General features: G+C 42.8%; 1 protein-coding gene across 3 annotated transcripts in view; it reads left to right on the top strand.

Annotated features, from left to right (window-relative positions):
* MEIKIN (meiotic kinetochore factor) overlaps positions 1 to 17,600 on the top strand; it is a 32,160-nt gene that overhangs the window by 12,053 nt on the left and 2,507 nt on the right. For 2 of the 3 annotated variants that reach the window (XM_030213038.1, XM_030213040.1), the window contains 7 exons: positions 5,104 to 5,143; positions 5,415 to 5,473; positions 6,441 to 6,532; positions 7,715 to 7,885; positions 11,499 to 11,582; positions 13,121 to 13,249; positions 16,110 to 16,236. In XM_030213038.1, coding sequence (XP_030068898.1) covers positions 5,104 to 5,143; positions 5,415 to 5,473; positions 6,441 to 6,532; positions 7,715 to 7,885; positions 11,499 to 11,582; positions 13,121 to 13,249; positions 16,110 to 16,236 — 702 coding nt within the window. The remainder of the gene's footprint in view (positions 1 to 5,103; positions 5,144 to 5,414; positions 5,474 to 6,440; positions 6,533 to 7,714; positions 7,886 to 11,498; positions 11,583 to 13,120; positions 13,250 to 16,109; positions 16,237 to 17,600) is intronic. The other variant, XM_030213039.1, reaches the window with a different exon arrangement.

Below are 17,600 nucleotides of genomic sequence, written 5' to 3'. Positions count from 1 at the left end.
GTGATAGGCGAAGCCTCCTCTGGTAATCCGAGGATGGCAAGTACTAAGAAGCCTGCTCGAGCCTTTCCTTTGCATGACTCCATCCAAGAGCTCAATGGGCTGACCCTGAGGGGCCTTTGAAAGTTGCCAGGGCAATGGGGCACTTATACCCTCTCAGTGAGGAGCACTTGGCACGCTTGGCCATGTCTAAAGTGGATGCCCTAGTCACGGCTGTGACGAAAAAGACTACCCTCCCAGTAGAGGGAGGGGTCGCCGTGAAGGACATGCAGGACCGACGTCTGGAATCAGCAATCAAACAGTCCTTTGAGATTTCAGGCCTAGCCTTACGGGCATCTGTGTGCAGTTGTTATGTTGCTCGAGCCTGCCTCGCTTGGTTGCAACAGGCAGTGGAACAGCCCTGGGATGGAGCGGAGCCCCTTGCGGAGGTGGCACTGAGGATGGAGTCGGCCATGTCATTTTTGTCTGACGTCCTCTATGATCTGGTCAGAGCTTCGGCTAAAGAGATGGCTGTGGCGGTGGCCGCTCGCCGCCTTCTATGGCTACGGCATTGGGCGGCTGACATGGCCTCTAAGCAAAGGTTGGTGGAGTTGCCCTTCCAGGGCCTTCTCCTATTTGGTGAGGAATTGGAGAAAATTGTTAAAGGCCTGGGGGAAACTAAACCCCAGCGCTTACCCGAGGATAGGCCGCGGCCTTCTTCCAAGGATCAGGAGGTTCCCTCCTCCAGACCTCGCTTCCGTGAAGCTAGAAGTTACCGCCCGGGGCGTTCTGCTGGGTTTACTTCACGTGCCCGCTTTCAGCAGAGGAACTCCTTTCGCTCGAACAAACGTTCCACAGCGGCCGGCTCAAGGCCTGGAGTTCATAGGCAACCCTCTCAATGATGGTGCGCCGGCCCACTCCTCGATTCCTGCAGTTGGAGGATGTCTTTCCCTCTTTCTCGAGGAATGGGTCAAGATTACCTCAGATCAGTGGGTTTTGAACCTGATCAGAGATGGCTACAGATTAGAATTCAATGCCCCGGTGAGAGATGTGTTTGTGGAGTCCCGATGTGGCTCTGCCGTCAAACGGGCGGCGATAGAGGAGACCTTGCAAGGCTTGTTGCACCTCTGGCCGGTGGTCCCTGTGCCTCCCGCCGGGATTTGCTACGGTCGTTACTCCATTTACTTTGTGGTGCCGCAAAAAGGAGGGCCTTTTTGGCCCATACGCGACTTAAAGGAAGTCAACAAGTCACTAAGAGTGCAGCATTTTTGCATGGAAACCCTGCGCTCCGTCATGGCAGCGGTACAACCAGGAAAGTTTCTCACGTCTCTGGACCTGAAAGAAGCTTACTTGCACATTCCTATTTGGCCCCCGCACCACCGGTTTCTCCAGTTTGCGATGTTGGGAAAACATTTTCAGTTTCGGGCCTTGCCTTTTGGCCTCGCCGTAGCTCCCCGAACCTTTTCCAAGGTAATGGTGGTAGTAGCTCCCTTTCTCAGGCGAGAGGGTATCCGGGTTCACCCGTACCTCGACGACTGGCTCATCAGAGTGGACTCTGCAGAAGAGAGTCATTATGTAACAGCCAGAATGGTCTCAGTACTTCAATCTCTGGGCTGGGTCGTCAATATATCCAAAAGTCACCTGACCCCCCCCCCCCCCCCCTCAATCTCTAGAATGTTTGTGGGTCCGGTTCGACACAGCCTCGGGGTTTGTCTTTCTACCCAAGCAAAGGCAGTGCAAGCTTCAGAACCAGGTCCATCTGCTCCTGAGGATGCCTTGCCCGCGAGCTTGGGACATAGTTCAGCTGTTGGGGTCGATGACGGCCACCTTGGAAGTGGTGCCATGAGCGAGAGCGCACCTGAGACCTCTGCAGTGTTCCCTGCTTCAACGAGCTTCGGAAAAGATGTGACCCTAAAGACGGTCTTTTTGGTGGCCATTACTTCGGTGAGACGGGTGTCTGAGCTCCAGGTGCTGTCCTGTCGAGACCCATTTCTGCATTTGCACCTTCTAGATGTGCGAAGGGCTCTGTTGCAGTATCTGCGCATGTCAAATGCTTTCAGGACCTTTTTGTTTTGTTGATCCTCACAGAGGGTCTCCAGCGTCTAAAGCTACTTTGGCTCGTTGGCTCAAAGAAGCTATTTTTTTCAGCGTATCTGCTGTCTGGCCGGCCTCCGCCTGAAGCCTTTAAGGCACATTCCACAAGAGCGATTTCCTCTTCTTGGGCTGAAACTGGAGCACTCTCTCTTCAAGAGATATGCAGTGCAGCGACATGGGCTTCTAAGCTCTCATTTGGCCGACATTGCAGGCTGGATGTGGATGCCAGGAGGGATGCGCGGTTTGGAGCACAAGTGCTGGCGCGTGGTGTGGCCTGTTCCCACCCTATCTAGGGATTGCTTTGATACATCCCATTCGTAATGGATTCATCTGCTTGATAACAAGGAAGGGAAAATTAGGTTCTTACCTTGGTAATTTTCTTTCCTTTAGTCATAGCAGATGAATCCATGAGCCCGTCCTGATTAATTGATTGATTGATTGATGCTGTTTTGAGTTCAGTTTTTCCTGTAAATATGTTCTCTCATTGGGAGAAGTTGGAAAACAGTCTTCAGAATTTCTGTTCTGTTACAGGAGGTTGAGTTCGTCCCTCCTTTGAATTGCTCATGTTCTGGGGCGTTCGTTCGCTGTGAGGAAAGTTCATGTTATTCTACTTTGCGGTGTAGCACTGCTTTGGAAGCTTCAAATACTGAGAGGCAGATGGAGCTAGCTGGCCAAGAGGCACTATGGTTTTTTCAGTGCTCTCTATCTCTCCCTGCTGGTAGGTAGACACAACCCATTCGTAATGGATTCATCTGCTATGACTAAAGGAAAGAAAATTACCAAGGTAAGGACCTAATTTTCCCATATATAGGCATTTCCACCCTTGTCATGAATAAACAAAGGCATTGCTGTTCCAGTTTCTTTGTTTACAGCATTTCTAATCCACTTAATCACCAAGGTTCAAAGCGGAGCACAAAAAACATCTTATATAATAATTTGCACCATGAACGTTCCATGAAGCTGCCTGGGCCCGTGCCTCCATTCTGATTGGCTGTGCCTGGGACTGAAGCCTCGGATAACGTTATCCAGAGAGCCCAAGCAACAGCAGTGCAGGCCCAGGCAGCTTCATCGAACATTCATGGAAAATAAAAGCTAAGAAAAAGGACAAAAACCAACCGAGACTGCCACCCTCCCAAACCTGCCGCGCTCACCGAACGCCCTCCCGAACCACCCCTGACACAATAGACAAGGGGGGGGAAAAACACAAGAAAGAAAGCGACAGAAGCAACTTAACTCCTGCAGGCAGCTCTGAACAGAAAAAGAAAAAGATGATTTGAATCCTACTCCGAAGCCTCTGATGCGCCCCCCCCCCCCCCCCCCCCCCCCCGGGGCACATCAAACACCCCCACCCGAAGCACATCAGCAGCCCCCTCCCCCCCCAGGCAAATCAACCCCCTCGCCACCTGCAGCTGTCCGGCCGCTGCTGCTGCTTCTCCTGTTGAGCAGCAGCGGCTGCTACAAAAAGAAAAAAAACCATAAATGTTTTTAAACCCAGCCCAAATCATTCACAAATGACCGAGTCTTAAAATGCAGTCTCTGCAGCCGCTCCTCCTCTTGCGTCCACGTCACTGCCCCTGGAGTAAGACCCCGGAGGAGCACAGCATCGTAAGAGGAGGAGTGGCTGCAGAGACTGCATTTTAAGACTCGGGCATTTGCGAATGATTTGGCCTGGGTTTAAAAACATTTATCGCTTTTTTCCTTTTTGTAGCGGCCGCTGCTGCTCAACAGGAGAAGCAGCAGTGGCTGGACAGCGTTACCACTGGCAGCTGCGGGTGGCAAGGGGGTTTGATGCGCCGGGGGGAGGGTCGGGTCGGTGGACATGGGTAGCTGGAGGGGGGAGGGGAGGGTCGCTGGACATGGGTGGCTGCAGGGGGGCGGGGAGAGGAGGGTCGCTGGACATGGATGGCTGGAGGGGGTGCAGGAGAGAGGTGGGGAGGGGGGTCCTGAGACCAGAGAGGTGGGGGTGGGGAGGGGGCCCTGCGAGAGGGGGGGGGGTGGGGGCTCACACTCATTTACTGTCTCTCACATTCTCTCTCTGACACACTCCTTGTCTATCACACTCTATCTCTCTGTCACACACACACAGTCTCACACACAAACACACACACTGTCTCTGTCTCATTCTCTCTCTGACACACACACTCTCAAACATACACCCTCAGAGGAGAACCTTGCTAGCGCCTGTTTCATTTGTGTCAGAAACGGGCCTTTTTTATTAGTATACAATAATCAACATAATATGATATAAAATAAAACAATCACCAAAATAAACCCTACTGTGATCCAAATGCAACCCCAAATAGATAAGCTTTCAACATTCTTCTATAACTAAGACTGTCTGCATTAGCCAGCCCTCAGCCCATCATGTACATCATTCCTCAACTGTGGTGCTTAAAGGCATAAATGCCGTCAAAAAGGAACCATATATCACTAGCTGCAAAGCACAAATATTGCAAGAACAACTGAAAAAAATAGACTTTGAAAAAAGAGGCTTTTAGGAAATGGGGTGCAATTGTGATAGATGCCGCCTACTTTAATTTTCCCAAATATGTCGCTCTAAGAAAAGTACTAGAGCAAAGCAGAAAGAGACATTGGATAAAACAAGCCCCTGGAAGAAAAATCCATAAACAATTCTAAGCCAAACAGAAGTGGGGAAAACCACCGCTTATCCATGGGAACAAGCAATAGGGAATGGATCCTGTCATTTATTTGTGACTCAGATTAGCCACAGTTAGAAACAGGATGCTGAGCTAGATGCACCCTCAGTCTGACCCAGCATGGTGGTACTTATATAAATTTTTTTAATTTAATTTTGATTTATTGGGATTAACCGCCTTTATGAAGAGATTCACCCAAGGCGGTGTACAGCAGGTACAGTTTAACATAAAACTTACAGTTTTGTTAACAGCATAACAATAGTAAAAATGATCAAGTGTAAACAAATACAATACTAATGTTCCTGGATTGTATTTCTGAGTTAAGCTAAGGGATTTTTTTTTTTTTTTTTTTTTACTTTGTTTTTTTAAATTTTAGAACCTTCTTCAAAGGATAATCGTGCGGAAAAACGTTTGAGGTAATGTGTATTATGAAACTCAGGACTGGAGAGAAGGTGGCATCTAGTAACTGAAATTCTTATCACTTTACTGTTTGTCAGTAAGCAGACTTGGATTAGGTGCTGAACTATTTATAACTCACTGAATTGAACTGGTAGAATTTAATTCAGTTTCTTGTTTGAACAATGAGTTCCCAAATCAGAATAATGGGTGATTTTATAGTATTCATGGTTACTTTTGTAAAACAAATATATTATCAGTTATGAAAATATTAAACTTTTCTAATTGCAGAGAGCAGTTAAAAGGTGAAAGTTCTTCAACTGCACAGCATGTGTCAACTATTGTAGCAGGTAAAATATTGATCAAAAAGTTGACTCCAAACCAGCACCAGGTGTCTGTGTCTGGATTTAGAGCTATAATTTTAGATTTATGGGTGGACCCTCATTACAAAGACTAGACCAGGAATGTGGTAAGGAGGTTTTTTTTTTTTTTTTAAAGTAGGGTGACTAATTCTTGACTAGTTAGCTCCAGTTGAACTAGAATAAAAGGGAGGATGTACTGAGGCAAAATAAAAAGATTGGCACTTAAAACATCCATTTCTTTAAAAATTGCAAATGCGATTTGTATTTGTACCATGTGGTATAATAATTGTATGAAAACAAGAAATCCACAGGAATAAGAGCGATTGAATTCTGGTTCACAGGAATTTGACATGAATAAAAGAGAAAAAGATGATTAAAAAAAAAGCAGTGGGTCAGTTAAAAAGAGAGCCATACAGTGCATGGAATCGGTATTATTTCCTCTATCCATGTAGAACTGCGAACATCATGCAGTACGATAGGTAAATAGCAGGCTGTGGATTTAATTTTGTACTGAATATAGATGAACTATTAAAGGATAAAGTAATAAGTAGAAACCAGTAATAGAAAATGAAAGGTTTTGATCTTCATTATACACCATTAATTAAGTTACTGGAAGTTTCTTCTTGTCATGAATAGTGGTAATAACCTTATATATTTTTGTTATTATTTTTTTTAAAATTTTTTGTTACATTTGTACCCCGCGCTTTCCCACTCATGGCAGGCTCAATGCGGCAGGCAATGGAGGGTTAAGTGACTTGCCCAGAGTCACATGGAGCTGCCTGTGCCGGGAATTGAACTCAGTTTCTCAGTTCCCCAGGACCAAAGTCCGCCACTCCTCCACTCCATGGATGTTTACTTGCTTTTTTTTTATGTTATTGTACCTTGTAATACTTTATACCAAAAAGACTGCACTTGCTGTAAAATAACAAGTTTTTTTTACAAAAAAAACCCACAGGAAAAAAGGTGTGTAAGTTGGTGTCTGCTAGGGAGAAAACACCAAAACATTCAAAAAGTGTGTGTCCAGTATTTGAAAGACCAGTGTCAAAGGTGAGGGCATCTAATATTCTCTTAAGTTTTATTTTTCCTTGGTACAGTTGGAGGGGCATCATTGAACGAAAGCGTCTATCTCCATGGGCGTTTATCTCCGAGAACGGGTCCGTGAAGGGGCGGACCGAACCGTATTTTCGAACAAAAATAGACGTCCATGTTTTATTCAACAATTTGTGAGCTGGGCGTTTTTGTTTTTCAGTGATAATGGAAAATGAAAGCGCCCAGCTCAAAAACGAATAAATCCAAGGCATTTGTTCGTGGGAGGGGCCAGGATTTGTAGTGCACTGGTCCCCCTCACATGCCAGGACACCAACCGGGCACCCTAGGGGGCACTTTTACAAAAACAAAAAAAAGGTAAAAGAGCTCCCAGGTGCATAGCACCCTTCCCTTGTGTGTTGAGCCCCCCAAATCCCCCTCAAAACCCACTGCCCACAAGTCTACACCATTATTATAGCCCTAAGGGGTGAAGAGGGGCACCTACATGTGGGTACAGTGGGTTTGGGGGGTTGGACGACTAATAAGCATTAAGCAGCACAATTGTAACAGGTAGGAAGGGGATGGGCCTGGGTCCACCTGCCTGAAGTCCACTGCACCCCCGAACAACTGCTCCAGGGACCTGCATACTGCTGCCAGGGAGGTGGGTATGACATTTGATGGTGAAAATAAAAAGTTGTGAAACATCATTTTTTGTGGTGGGAGGGGGTTAGTGACCACTGGGGGAGTCAGGGGAGGTCATCCCCGATTCCCTCTGGGGGTAATCTGGTCATTTAGGGCACTTTTTGGGGCCTTATTCGTGAAAAAACAGGGCCCAGGAAAAGTGCCCTAAATTCTAGCTACAAACGCATACTTTTTTTCCATTATCGGCGAAAGACGCCCATCTCTCCTCGGCCGATAACCACGCCCCAGTTCCACCTTTGCCACGCCTCCAACACGCCCCCGTCAACTTTGTACGCTTCCACGATGGAGTGCAGTTGAAAATGTCCAAAATCGGCTTTCCATTATACCGATTTATTCGTTTTTGTGAGATAAACGTCTATCTCCCGATTTGGGTCGAAATCTAGGCGTTTTTCTCTTTCAATTATAAGGTGGTTGGTCTGCTTGATGCTCTTCTTTGTTCGTAATGGGTATATCATTTGGCAAGAATGTTTTTTTTTTAATTAAATGTTCTATCCATTATAGGACATTCTAAAATCTAAGTACATTAAATGCAAGAAAAAAGTAGACTTCTCCAACTGTCTAGATAATGAGATGCCGTCCTGTGATGTCCGAAGAAGCAAAATGGAAATGTCAAATAATTCTACAGGTGTGACTGCAGAAGGGTTACAAGTGAGAACATCTGAACCTGAGAAGGTAACTCCAGTAACATGCCAATATCAAAAGATTCTAACTTGCAATTTCTATAAAGGAAGTAGAGAGGTGTGGTAGCCATGTTAGTCCACTCTTAAAGGTTATCAATAGAAATCAAACAAAATAAAACATGGAAAAGAAAATAAGATGATACCTTTTTTATTGGACATAATACATTTCTTGATTAGCTTTTGAAGGTTGCCCTTCTTCGTCAGATCGGAAATAAGCAAATGTGTTGGCAGATAGTATATATAAGAGAAACATCAAAGCATCACTTTGCCAGTCTGACAGAGTGGGAGGGTGGGGGTATGCATGGGGAATATTTTGACACCCAACAAACAGGACTTAATATTGATCTGGGTTTTCTAACCCATTATAAACCATGAAGCTGTATTTCTCTGTTTATTTCTCTGTTTATTACCCTCCTGTCACCTACCAACACCCATCCTGTTAGAATATCAATGAAATGCTTTGATGTCCCCATGCATACCCCCACCCTCCCACTCTGTCAGACTGTCAAAGTGATGCTTTGATGTTTCTCTTTTATATACTATCTGCCAACACATTTGCTTATTTCCGATCTGAAGAAGAAGGGCAACCTTCGAAAGCTAATTAAGAAATGTATTAAGTTATGTCCAATAAAAAAGGTATCATCTTATTTTCTTTTCCATGTTTTATTTTGTTTGATTTCTATTGATAACCTATAAAGGAAGTTAAATGGAAGTGAGAATGTCATTGAGCCACATCCTCCAGTTAATGTCATCTTGGTGTTTTTCACTGTTAAGAAATGTTGAAACCTCCTGAAACAAAGGGTGAACGATAATGACTTCCAATCCTGTTTCATTTTTCATGAGTCCTGTGTAATCAGGGCTAAAACGGTAAAGTAGTGATTCAGTCCATCTGTGTGGAAGCACACTAAGGTTCTTGAAAGTTCACTGGCTATGCCCAAATGTGAGGGGGAGAGCTAGAATAAGGACTGACAACTGACCTATTGAAATGACCTTGATCTCAAAAAGGTAAGGTAATTTTTCAGTCAGGTTGAAGTGAAGAAGTGCTAGATAATCTATGCATATGAATTCTTTTCATTTCCTCCCTTATTCTACAATTGAGAGAGTACTAATTTTAAATCTGAACATATATGTTTCATATTTAGGTATATATGGGTCAAGAGATACAAAGCTTTTTTTCCATTGTATTTTTATATAGAATTTTATAGATAGAATCAAGAATCTCTCCTGATAAATTAACATGTTAAGTAATTAAATAAAACAGAAAATATATATTATAACTCTGTAAGCAAGACCATTAAGACACAGGCACGATGTTAAACTAAAAAGAATGAGCTAAAATGCAGGACAACCCAAGTCATTCCCAATGGGCCACTGACTTGTGTGCTACTGTCCCCAGTACTGTGATACTATTAATATACCAAGAAAGACAATCTAAGTAAATACAACATGGTTGTCCAGAAAATTTGTGAGGAGTTTGAAGTCATAAAAATATATTTAACATTTGAAAATATTAACATATAAACAAGAAAATCTCAACATAAAGGTTGCCCCAGAACAGGAAATTATGTCAGAGGAAGGCGGGACTGCCAGCTGTAAGCAGGAGCAGCGTGGCCCCGCATTCTTTTTCTCTGTTTTTGCCACCACTGCTGAAACAGCAGCAGCAATGGTGAGCGCGGCAGGGGGTATTGGGTGGGTGTGGGGAAAACCTGTTGCACCTCCTGCTCCCTCGAGATTTTTGGGAGTGCCACGGCACCCATCGCTCCCCCCATTCTGACACCTATGATCGATTGCAAAACCTCAGAATACTATGTCCAGTACATAAGTGCATAAGTATTGCCATACTGGGACAGACCGAAGGTCCATCAAGCCCAGCATCCTGTTTACAACAGTGGTCAAATCCAGGTCACAAGTGCCTGGCAAGATCCCAAAAAAGTATAATACATTTTATGCTGCTTATCCTAGAAATAAACAATGGATTTTCCCCAAGTCCAATTTAATAATGGTCTGTGGACTTTTCCTTTAGGAAACCATCCAAACCTTTTTGAAACCCCGCTGAGCTAACTGATTTTACTACATTCTCTGGCAACAAATTCCAGAGTTTAATTACACATTGAGTGAAGAAATATTTTCTCTGATTCATTTTAAATTTACTACTATGTAGCTTCATTGTGTGCCCCCTAGTCCTAGTATTTTTGGAAAGAGTAAACAATTGATTCATGTCTACCCGTTGCACTCCACTCATTATTTTATAGACTTTTATCATATCTCCCCTCAGCCATCTTTTCTCTAAGCTGAAGAGCCCTAAATACTTTAGCCTTTCCTCATAAGGAAGTCATCCCATCCCAATTATCATTTTCGTCGCCCTTATCTGTACCTTTCCTAATTCCACTATATCTGTTTTGAGATGCGAGGACCAGAATTGAACACAATATTCGAGGTACGGTCACACCATGGAATGATACAAAGGCATTTTAATGTCCTCATTTTTGTTTTCCATTCCTTTCCTAATAATATCTAACTTCCTATTTGTTTTCTTAGCCACCGCCACACACTGAGCAGAGGGTTTCAAAGTATCATCAACGATGACGCCTTGATCCATTTTCTGGTCAGTGACTCCTAATGTGGAACGTTGCATAAACATAGCTATAATTTGGGTTCCTATTTCCCACATGCATCACTTTGCACTTGCTCACATTAAATGTCATCTGCCATTTAGACGCCCAGTCTCGTAAGGTCCTCTTGTAATTTTTCACAATCCACTTGCGATTTAATAACTTTGTGTCGTCAGCAAATTTAATTACCTCGCTAGTTACTTCCATTTCTAGATCATTTATAAATATGTTAAAACACAGCGGTCCCAGCACAGACCCCTGGGGAACCCTTCTCCATTGAGAATACTGACAATTTAACCCTACTCTGTTTTCCATCTTTTAACCAGTTTTTAATCCACAATAGGACATACCTCCTATCCCATGACTCTCCAATTTCCTCGAGTCTTTCATGAGGTACTTTGTCAAACGCCTTTTGAAAATCCAGATACACAATATCAACCGGCTCACCTTTATCCACATGTTTATTCACCCCATCAAAGAAATGTAATAGATTGGTGAGGCAAGATTTCCCTTCACTAAATCCATGTTGGCTTTGTCTCATTAATCCATGCTTTTGAATATGCTCTGTAATTTCCTGGGTTAATTAGCGTGTATGCACACATTTTTCTGATATATTTATTTATTTAGATTTTGCTCGCACCTTTTTTTAGTAGTAGCTCAATATGAGTTACATTCAGGTACTCTGGATATTTCTGTGTCCCATATGTGCATAAACACTAACTCCCTCCCCTCCCCCACACACACAGGTAAATTGGTGCATTTTCAAACTACACATGCATGAGTTTACCTGCATATTGGGAGGGCGATTTCATAGCATATAAGTTCATATCAGGAATTATTCAGGCATTTATAACACCTCTGATAAAAACAAATCACATGAAGTGTAATTGAACAGTAAAAATATGTAATAGGCTTAATTTTAGAGATGTTTTTATATAGTCATAGAATCTTTGAACCCATTATTTGCTTGTAACACATTATATTTCTGCATAGTGTAAAAACTCCAGTCGACGCATCCTAGTGACAAATAGGCAAGTGTTGACAAGCATACCGTTCTTGCGTCGAGAAGATTTAGTGGTATGTGCAGTATTCAATTTCTAACATCCAAACTGTATAAGAAATAATATAAAATGTTTGATTTTCTCTTGCCCTTTCTTCGTAGCTCTGAGGGCTGCAGTGTCTGAGAGGGACTCAGTAGCTTTGTGGCTCTAATTGCTTTCTCAGTTACTGTCATGGTATTTGGTTAAGGCCCTTTAGGAGAAGAGTGGAGCCATATTTATTTATTTAGGATGTATTTACTGCCATTTTGAAGAAATTCACTCAAGGTAGAGTTCTGCCCTCTATCTCTTAGGTGCCTGGGGTGACTGGTTAGGGTTTTTGCATCTGTCATTTTTATTTTTTTAAAAATTTATCTTTAGTAACACTAAGGAGAGCATTTACAAAAATATTTGGCATTGTCATCAAAAGGACAGCGAGCTGCAGACCACTGGCAGTGCAGGAACTCCTGCATATACTCAGGGCCACCGAGAGATTGAGCCGGCAGGGCCACCTCCGCTGAGCCCATGGCAGAATCGTCATCACCGCTGCCGTGCCCCCCCCCCCCCCCCAAAAAGAAATCATCGCCGGTGCCACCCACCCGAAGCAAAGTACCTTGGCTGGCTCCGCCAGCTGCAGGCAGCACGGCTCCTTCCTCTGCCCAGCGTTGCCTGCCCCTGTGACTGCTTTCCTCAGGTCGCACATGCTCAGTCTCATAACTGAGCGTGTGCGACCTGAGGGCTCAGCAGCTGCTAGGCAAGCAGTGCAAGGGGGGCCCGGCGCAGGAGTTTTCTCTCTCCTGCTCCGGTCAGGATGCGATCACCCGGGTCCCGTCAGGAGCAGGAGAGAGAGAGAGACCCTTGTGCTGGGCCCCCCCCTAGAGGCCTGGGCCTTTGAAAATTTGCCCCCCCCCCCCCCCCCCTCGGCGGCTATGCATATGCTCAGCAGTAGCTGCACAGCTCTTTTTTAATGAGAGCAAGAGAATCCAGCATGGCAACACACAGGGTGCTGTCACCCAAAACTGACTCTAGCTCCTCCTGGTGGTCACAGAGAAATGATGTAAATGGTTTAAAACTAAACACCTGTGCTGGTCTTAGTAAATGTGTGGCTTATAGTGAGGCCTTATGTTGGATCTGGAAAGGAAGGAATGCTGGAGAACTTAAAAGGGGATCTTACATGCTCAGCTGTGCAGGAGGGTTAGGTGTAATAGAGGGTGCCAAAATTTGTTTTGGATAAGGACTGAAATTCTGATGGCAGTCGGGATACATTCTTGGCATTGTGGACAAAACATAGTGGCCGGACTGGAAGGGTCTGTTCTTTTCCTGTTGTCACCTACTATATTACTCCATGTAATTGATGTGTGACAGGTTAAATAAGTGGACTTTGAGGGCTACAAGTGGATATATTTTTTCAGAATATCCAGGTGAATATATTTGACCCATTTTACTGGTAAAAAAAATACATATATGATCATGGGTGAAATAAACTTTTGTTTCATATGTAGAATTAGAGATACAGAATGGTAATTCACAATACAATATTAAGGAATGTATTTTGTTTTGTATTTTTATGGGTTACAGATGGACCTATCACCAGTTTGTATGTCATCTTTGGAAGACGAGCTGATGGTCAATACAACCGGTCCTTTTGTTTGTTCCAGTGAGATAGTTCCTGCTCACCTCTCTACAGATGAATTCACCCGTTACCAGGTTCTCATGTTTTATATTTGTGATGGCCAGAAAAGTGACGAACAGTGGAAGTCTACCACATAACTATCCACATGCATACATCATCACCCCAGTCGCCAGCATTCATGGATTTGTTCAAGAAAAGTATGAGAGAAAATGATTATTTAAAAGCTTATGTGCAAAACTAAGCAAGAAAAGGTTTGAGGGTTTAATTGTTTATAAATACCGTCCCACAACATATACAGCAAACCACTACTCAGTCTCCTTAGAGCTGGATTTAGTTATTCAACTTTCCAAATCTGAGCACAAGATGAAGTACAAATTTAGATACAGTAAATATTTAACTGGTTGTTTGGCCTTTGCAATCTTAAGTTTTGAACATGAGGCAAATGAATTGTGAAATGACCAGACCACAGTCAGGAGAATCAGTGGGAGACATAGGATGTGAACCCTGGTTTCCCCGGTCTTAGCACGTGGCTCTAACCAGTAGGCTGCTACTCTGCTTGTACATATTTTTTCCTAAAATGTCATGAGCAATTGTCTAATAATGTTGAAAAGAAAAGGCTGAAGGGAAGTACCATAAGCTCTCTGGTAAAGATCAGGAGACTAGATGTGGTACAAATCCTGAAAATGGAAGTGGGAGAAGTAATTTTTTGTAAATTGAGGGGGTCATTTACTAAAGCTTAGCTCGAGTTACCTGCAGCAGGGCCCATTTTATTCCCATGGGCCCTGCTGCAGATAAGGCGAGCTATGTTTTAGTAAAAGACCCCCTGAGTAGAAATCCTGTTTTATTACAAACATAAAAATGTATAGAAGTAGTGATACAATTTGATTTGCATTTTCATAATTTGTACTGTAGCACTGAAATGCACAAAAATCACGACAGGGTCCTTTTACAAGGCTGCGGCATAAAGTGGCCTTTAATGCGCCCTTGCAGGTTTTTCCTGTGCACTAAGGGCCATTTTAACCACAGCTATAAAAATGGCCTTTTTGTGTTACTGGCGATGCTCTAATGGGAACCATGAATATTGAACAATGGATATTTATTTGCACGTATTGAAGCAAAAAGGTTTTGCTCCAGTTTGAGACTTGCACAGCCCTTGTACACCGGCACCCTACTGAACTTTGAACAATACTGCACTAGCCACAATTTACACAAAGCTAAGTCTATACTATTTCATCTATTTTGAATTAGATGCAGAGACTGTCCCTGATGTTCTGTGATTAGATAGTGGTGTGGAGGTAGGGTGTGCTATGATGGTGATACAGGTGATTTTACATATCTCGAGCCTTTGAGTCACAGTAAAACACCAAAAAACTGAGCACATTTGAAATTTTTCACAATAAATCTTGTTTTGAAGTTGGTTTTTTATAATAGTATATTTATTTTTAGTTTTCTTTGGTTTCTGTAACATTTTGTAGTGTGTTGTGATGCTCTAATGTTGCCATTTTACTGCATGACCACTTACTTCCAACCGTTATATAGGTAGTATAGGCTTATAGTAATGTTGCTGCGCTAACTGATTAGCGGAGGAACACCCGCTTTCTCCCCCCCTGAAAAAATTTTTGAAATATTTTGTAGCACACTGTTTGCATGTGCTAATTTGGCAGTTAACTGAAGGACGCCAATGCTAATGCAGCTTAGTAAAAGGACCCCGAAATTTGATATTCCACCTAATGGTACCCTTCTGAGGACCTTCAGATGAAATAAGAACTGCTGATTGCTATGTTAAGTTTGGTAATAAGATGATTAAATTTGATTAGTATCAAAAGACTACTAACTTGAATGCGTAATGTTAGTGTATCACAGGATCAGAGTCGCCCTCATACTAAGCGCAGTGAAGCAGCAAAGTACTGACTCTTTTCAGTGCAATTCTTTAAGTTTTAATTATACCAGTGGAAAGCCCATTGCATTGCAGGAGATAAAAAGTGAAATCTTTACCCCACCTGCTAGTTGGAACCAAGCTCCCCATCCAAACTGTTCCAAATTTCTGCATTTAGTCCCCTTATGCAAATGTAAAGGTTTTCTGCCCACCTTAGGGCAGAAGCAGTCTGTAGTTCGTTTTTTGGTGGCATCAATCAAAACGATTGCAGCATCCCTACTGTTGGAATGTCTCAGCTGCACAGCGGTGCATCTCAAGACGACTGAATAGACGGCCGTTATTTTTATACAGGAGGAGATGCAATGATATATCCCCCCTCAGTTCACATGTCAAGTGCAGTCATAGTTACAGACTGCTAGCATTGCACAGAGGTGCCATTAATAGGCATTTTCGTGCACTGTTCTATAAGATACATTCCAGTGTCACTTAGCACTTAACTACAAGGGGCAAGACCGTTAACTTTCTTCGACTGGCTGTCTTTTTCAAGACTTTCTTTAGCGGTGCAATCTTTGAAGACAGACTTCTTAGTGACTATTATTTTTATAATACAATACTTTTAAGAGACTCCTGAGGCAGGCACCTTTTGCCAAAACACGGTGCCATGTGAAGTCATCATTAAGAGTCATCAATAAAAGTTTTAATCTCATTTTGGATGATCCTTGGTCTATGTTTGAAGTGCCTGGATCCGTTTCCAATTCCTGTTTTCCTGCTACTGAGCATCAACAGGCTGTAGACGTGTTACTAAGTTATATGCACATTTAGAGAATACTATCACTTGTGTGCCTGCTTACACCAGCCATTGACCTGTCATGTGGGTGTGCCTAAATTCTGGTGTACTAATGTAGCTTTGCACTATTAACAGCTTAGGTGCTTATGTGCCATTATAGGATTACTGCTAAGCAGGTTCTGTTTTGGCAACCCATAGTCTTTTGGTCTAAAAGTGTATAAATAAACATAAACACTTAACAATGTTTTCTGGGTTTCGGGTTTTCTTCCAGACACTATTTAAAACATTAGAAATTTGCAGTGTAATCAGAGCTCCAGAATCCCACGATCCCCAATGTTCAGCAGAAAGATTTCCTGTGGATGAAAATGTGTTGGCTTTAATGAAGAAGCTGCCAATAGGTAATGGCACAGGTGTAGGGAACCCAAATGTTTAGCAGAGGGGACAGAGAGACTGAACATATTGTATGTAGTTGCAGCTGAGAAAGAGTCGTTGTCTCTGGACAACTATGTTAAGCTTTGTAATACTGGTGCATTTTATAACTTGAGAAGAATGTGGTTTAGTGGCAGTGGTCCTTCCATAGTTTCACTATATTCGTGTTATCTTAAAATACTGTCATTAATAGTTTTATCATAAAAGGTAAAATGGAGTAACTATTAAAATGGAAGTACAAGGGTAGACTTCTTAATGGTATGGTGAATTAATCAAATTCTTTGTTAGCACTAGTATGCCTAATATTTTATTTATATTTCAGAGGGTGAGTTGTTTTGAAAGATTATTGCTTAAGGTTGATGTTCTCAAATGATCCTAGTTATTTTGACACTTTCCTGATCCACAGTTTATTTAAATTTTGTATCATACATATGTGGTGGAGAAATTTATCTTATTTACAAGATGAATGAGTAAATGGAACCAATCTGAACATGAAAAAAAGCTTGGAATTACAGAGCAATAAAAGAGGACATTTTAAAAAGCTGAATATAATGGATTTGAAGTTCAAAAAACATGTATTTAGTCCAAATGAGTCCTATTCTGCCAGCAGTCATCTGCCTTCCACTAGGGAGCAGCAAAGTTTTGCTACTGCAAAAGCAATTACTAGAAAAAATGTCCTCTGGTGCTTTTGGAAAGTAAGCTAAATTGATAATTGCTGTTTTTTTTCAAGAGATACTATTATTATCCTAAAACTTGCAGTTTAGATGTAATTATAATTTGCCATTCAGCAACTACTAGCAGGGGGGGGGGTCTTTTACTAAAGCTTTCCTCGAGTTATCTGCAGCAGGTCCCAAAGTTCAGGTGTTAGGCCACTCAGTCCAGATCCCTGGGGGAATAAGTAACTTTCCTGACATAGAGCTCAAGCATATGTCATCAGTTAGTGTAGCTGCATTCTCCTGCTGTCTATGGAGAAACCCCCATTATAGATAAGGAACGCCATTTTCCCAGCACTGTTAAACTGATATACTTCATGAGCTTAAGGGCGTTACTTTACATACTAAGGGGCCCTTTTACTAAGCCGCGTAAGCGCCTATGCATTCCCAACGTGCACCAATTCCAAGTTACTGCCTGGCTACCACGTGGCCCTTCTGGTAATTTCATTTTTGGCGTGTGTCCACTGCGGGCGTCTGAAAAATATTTTTTATTTTCTGGCGCGCATCAGCTACGCGTGTAGACCATTACCGCCCAGTTACTGCGTGAGACCTTATTGCTAGGTCAATGGCTTGTGGTAAGTTCTCAGACCCAAAATGGATGCGTAGCAATTTTCATTTTA

The sequence above is a fragment of the Microcaecilia unicolor genome, chromosome 8 (genome assembly GCF_901765095.1).
Source record: "Microcaecilia unicolor chromosome 8, aMicUni1.1, whole genome shotgun sequence".
In the NCBI taxonomy this organism is placed as follows: Eukaryota; Metazoa; Chordata; class Amphibia; order Gymnophiona; family Siphonopidae; genus Microcaecilia; species Microcaecilia unicolor.
This window is presented reverse-complemented; position numbering and strand designations above follow the sequence as displayed.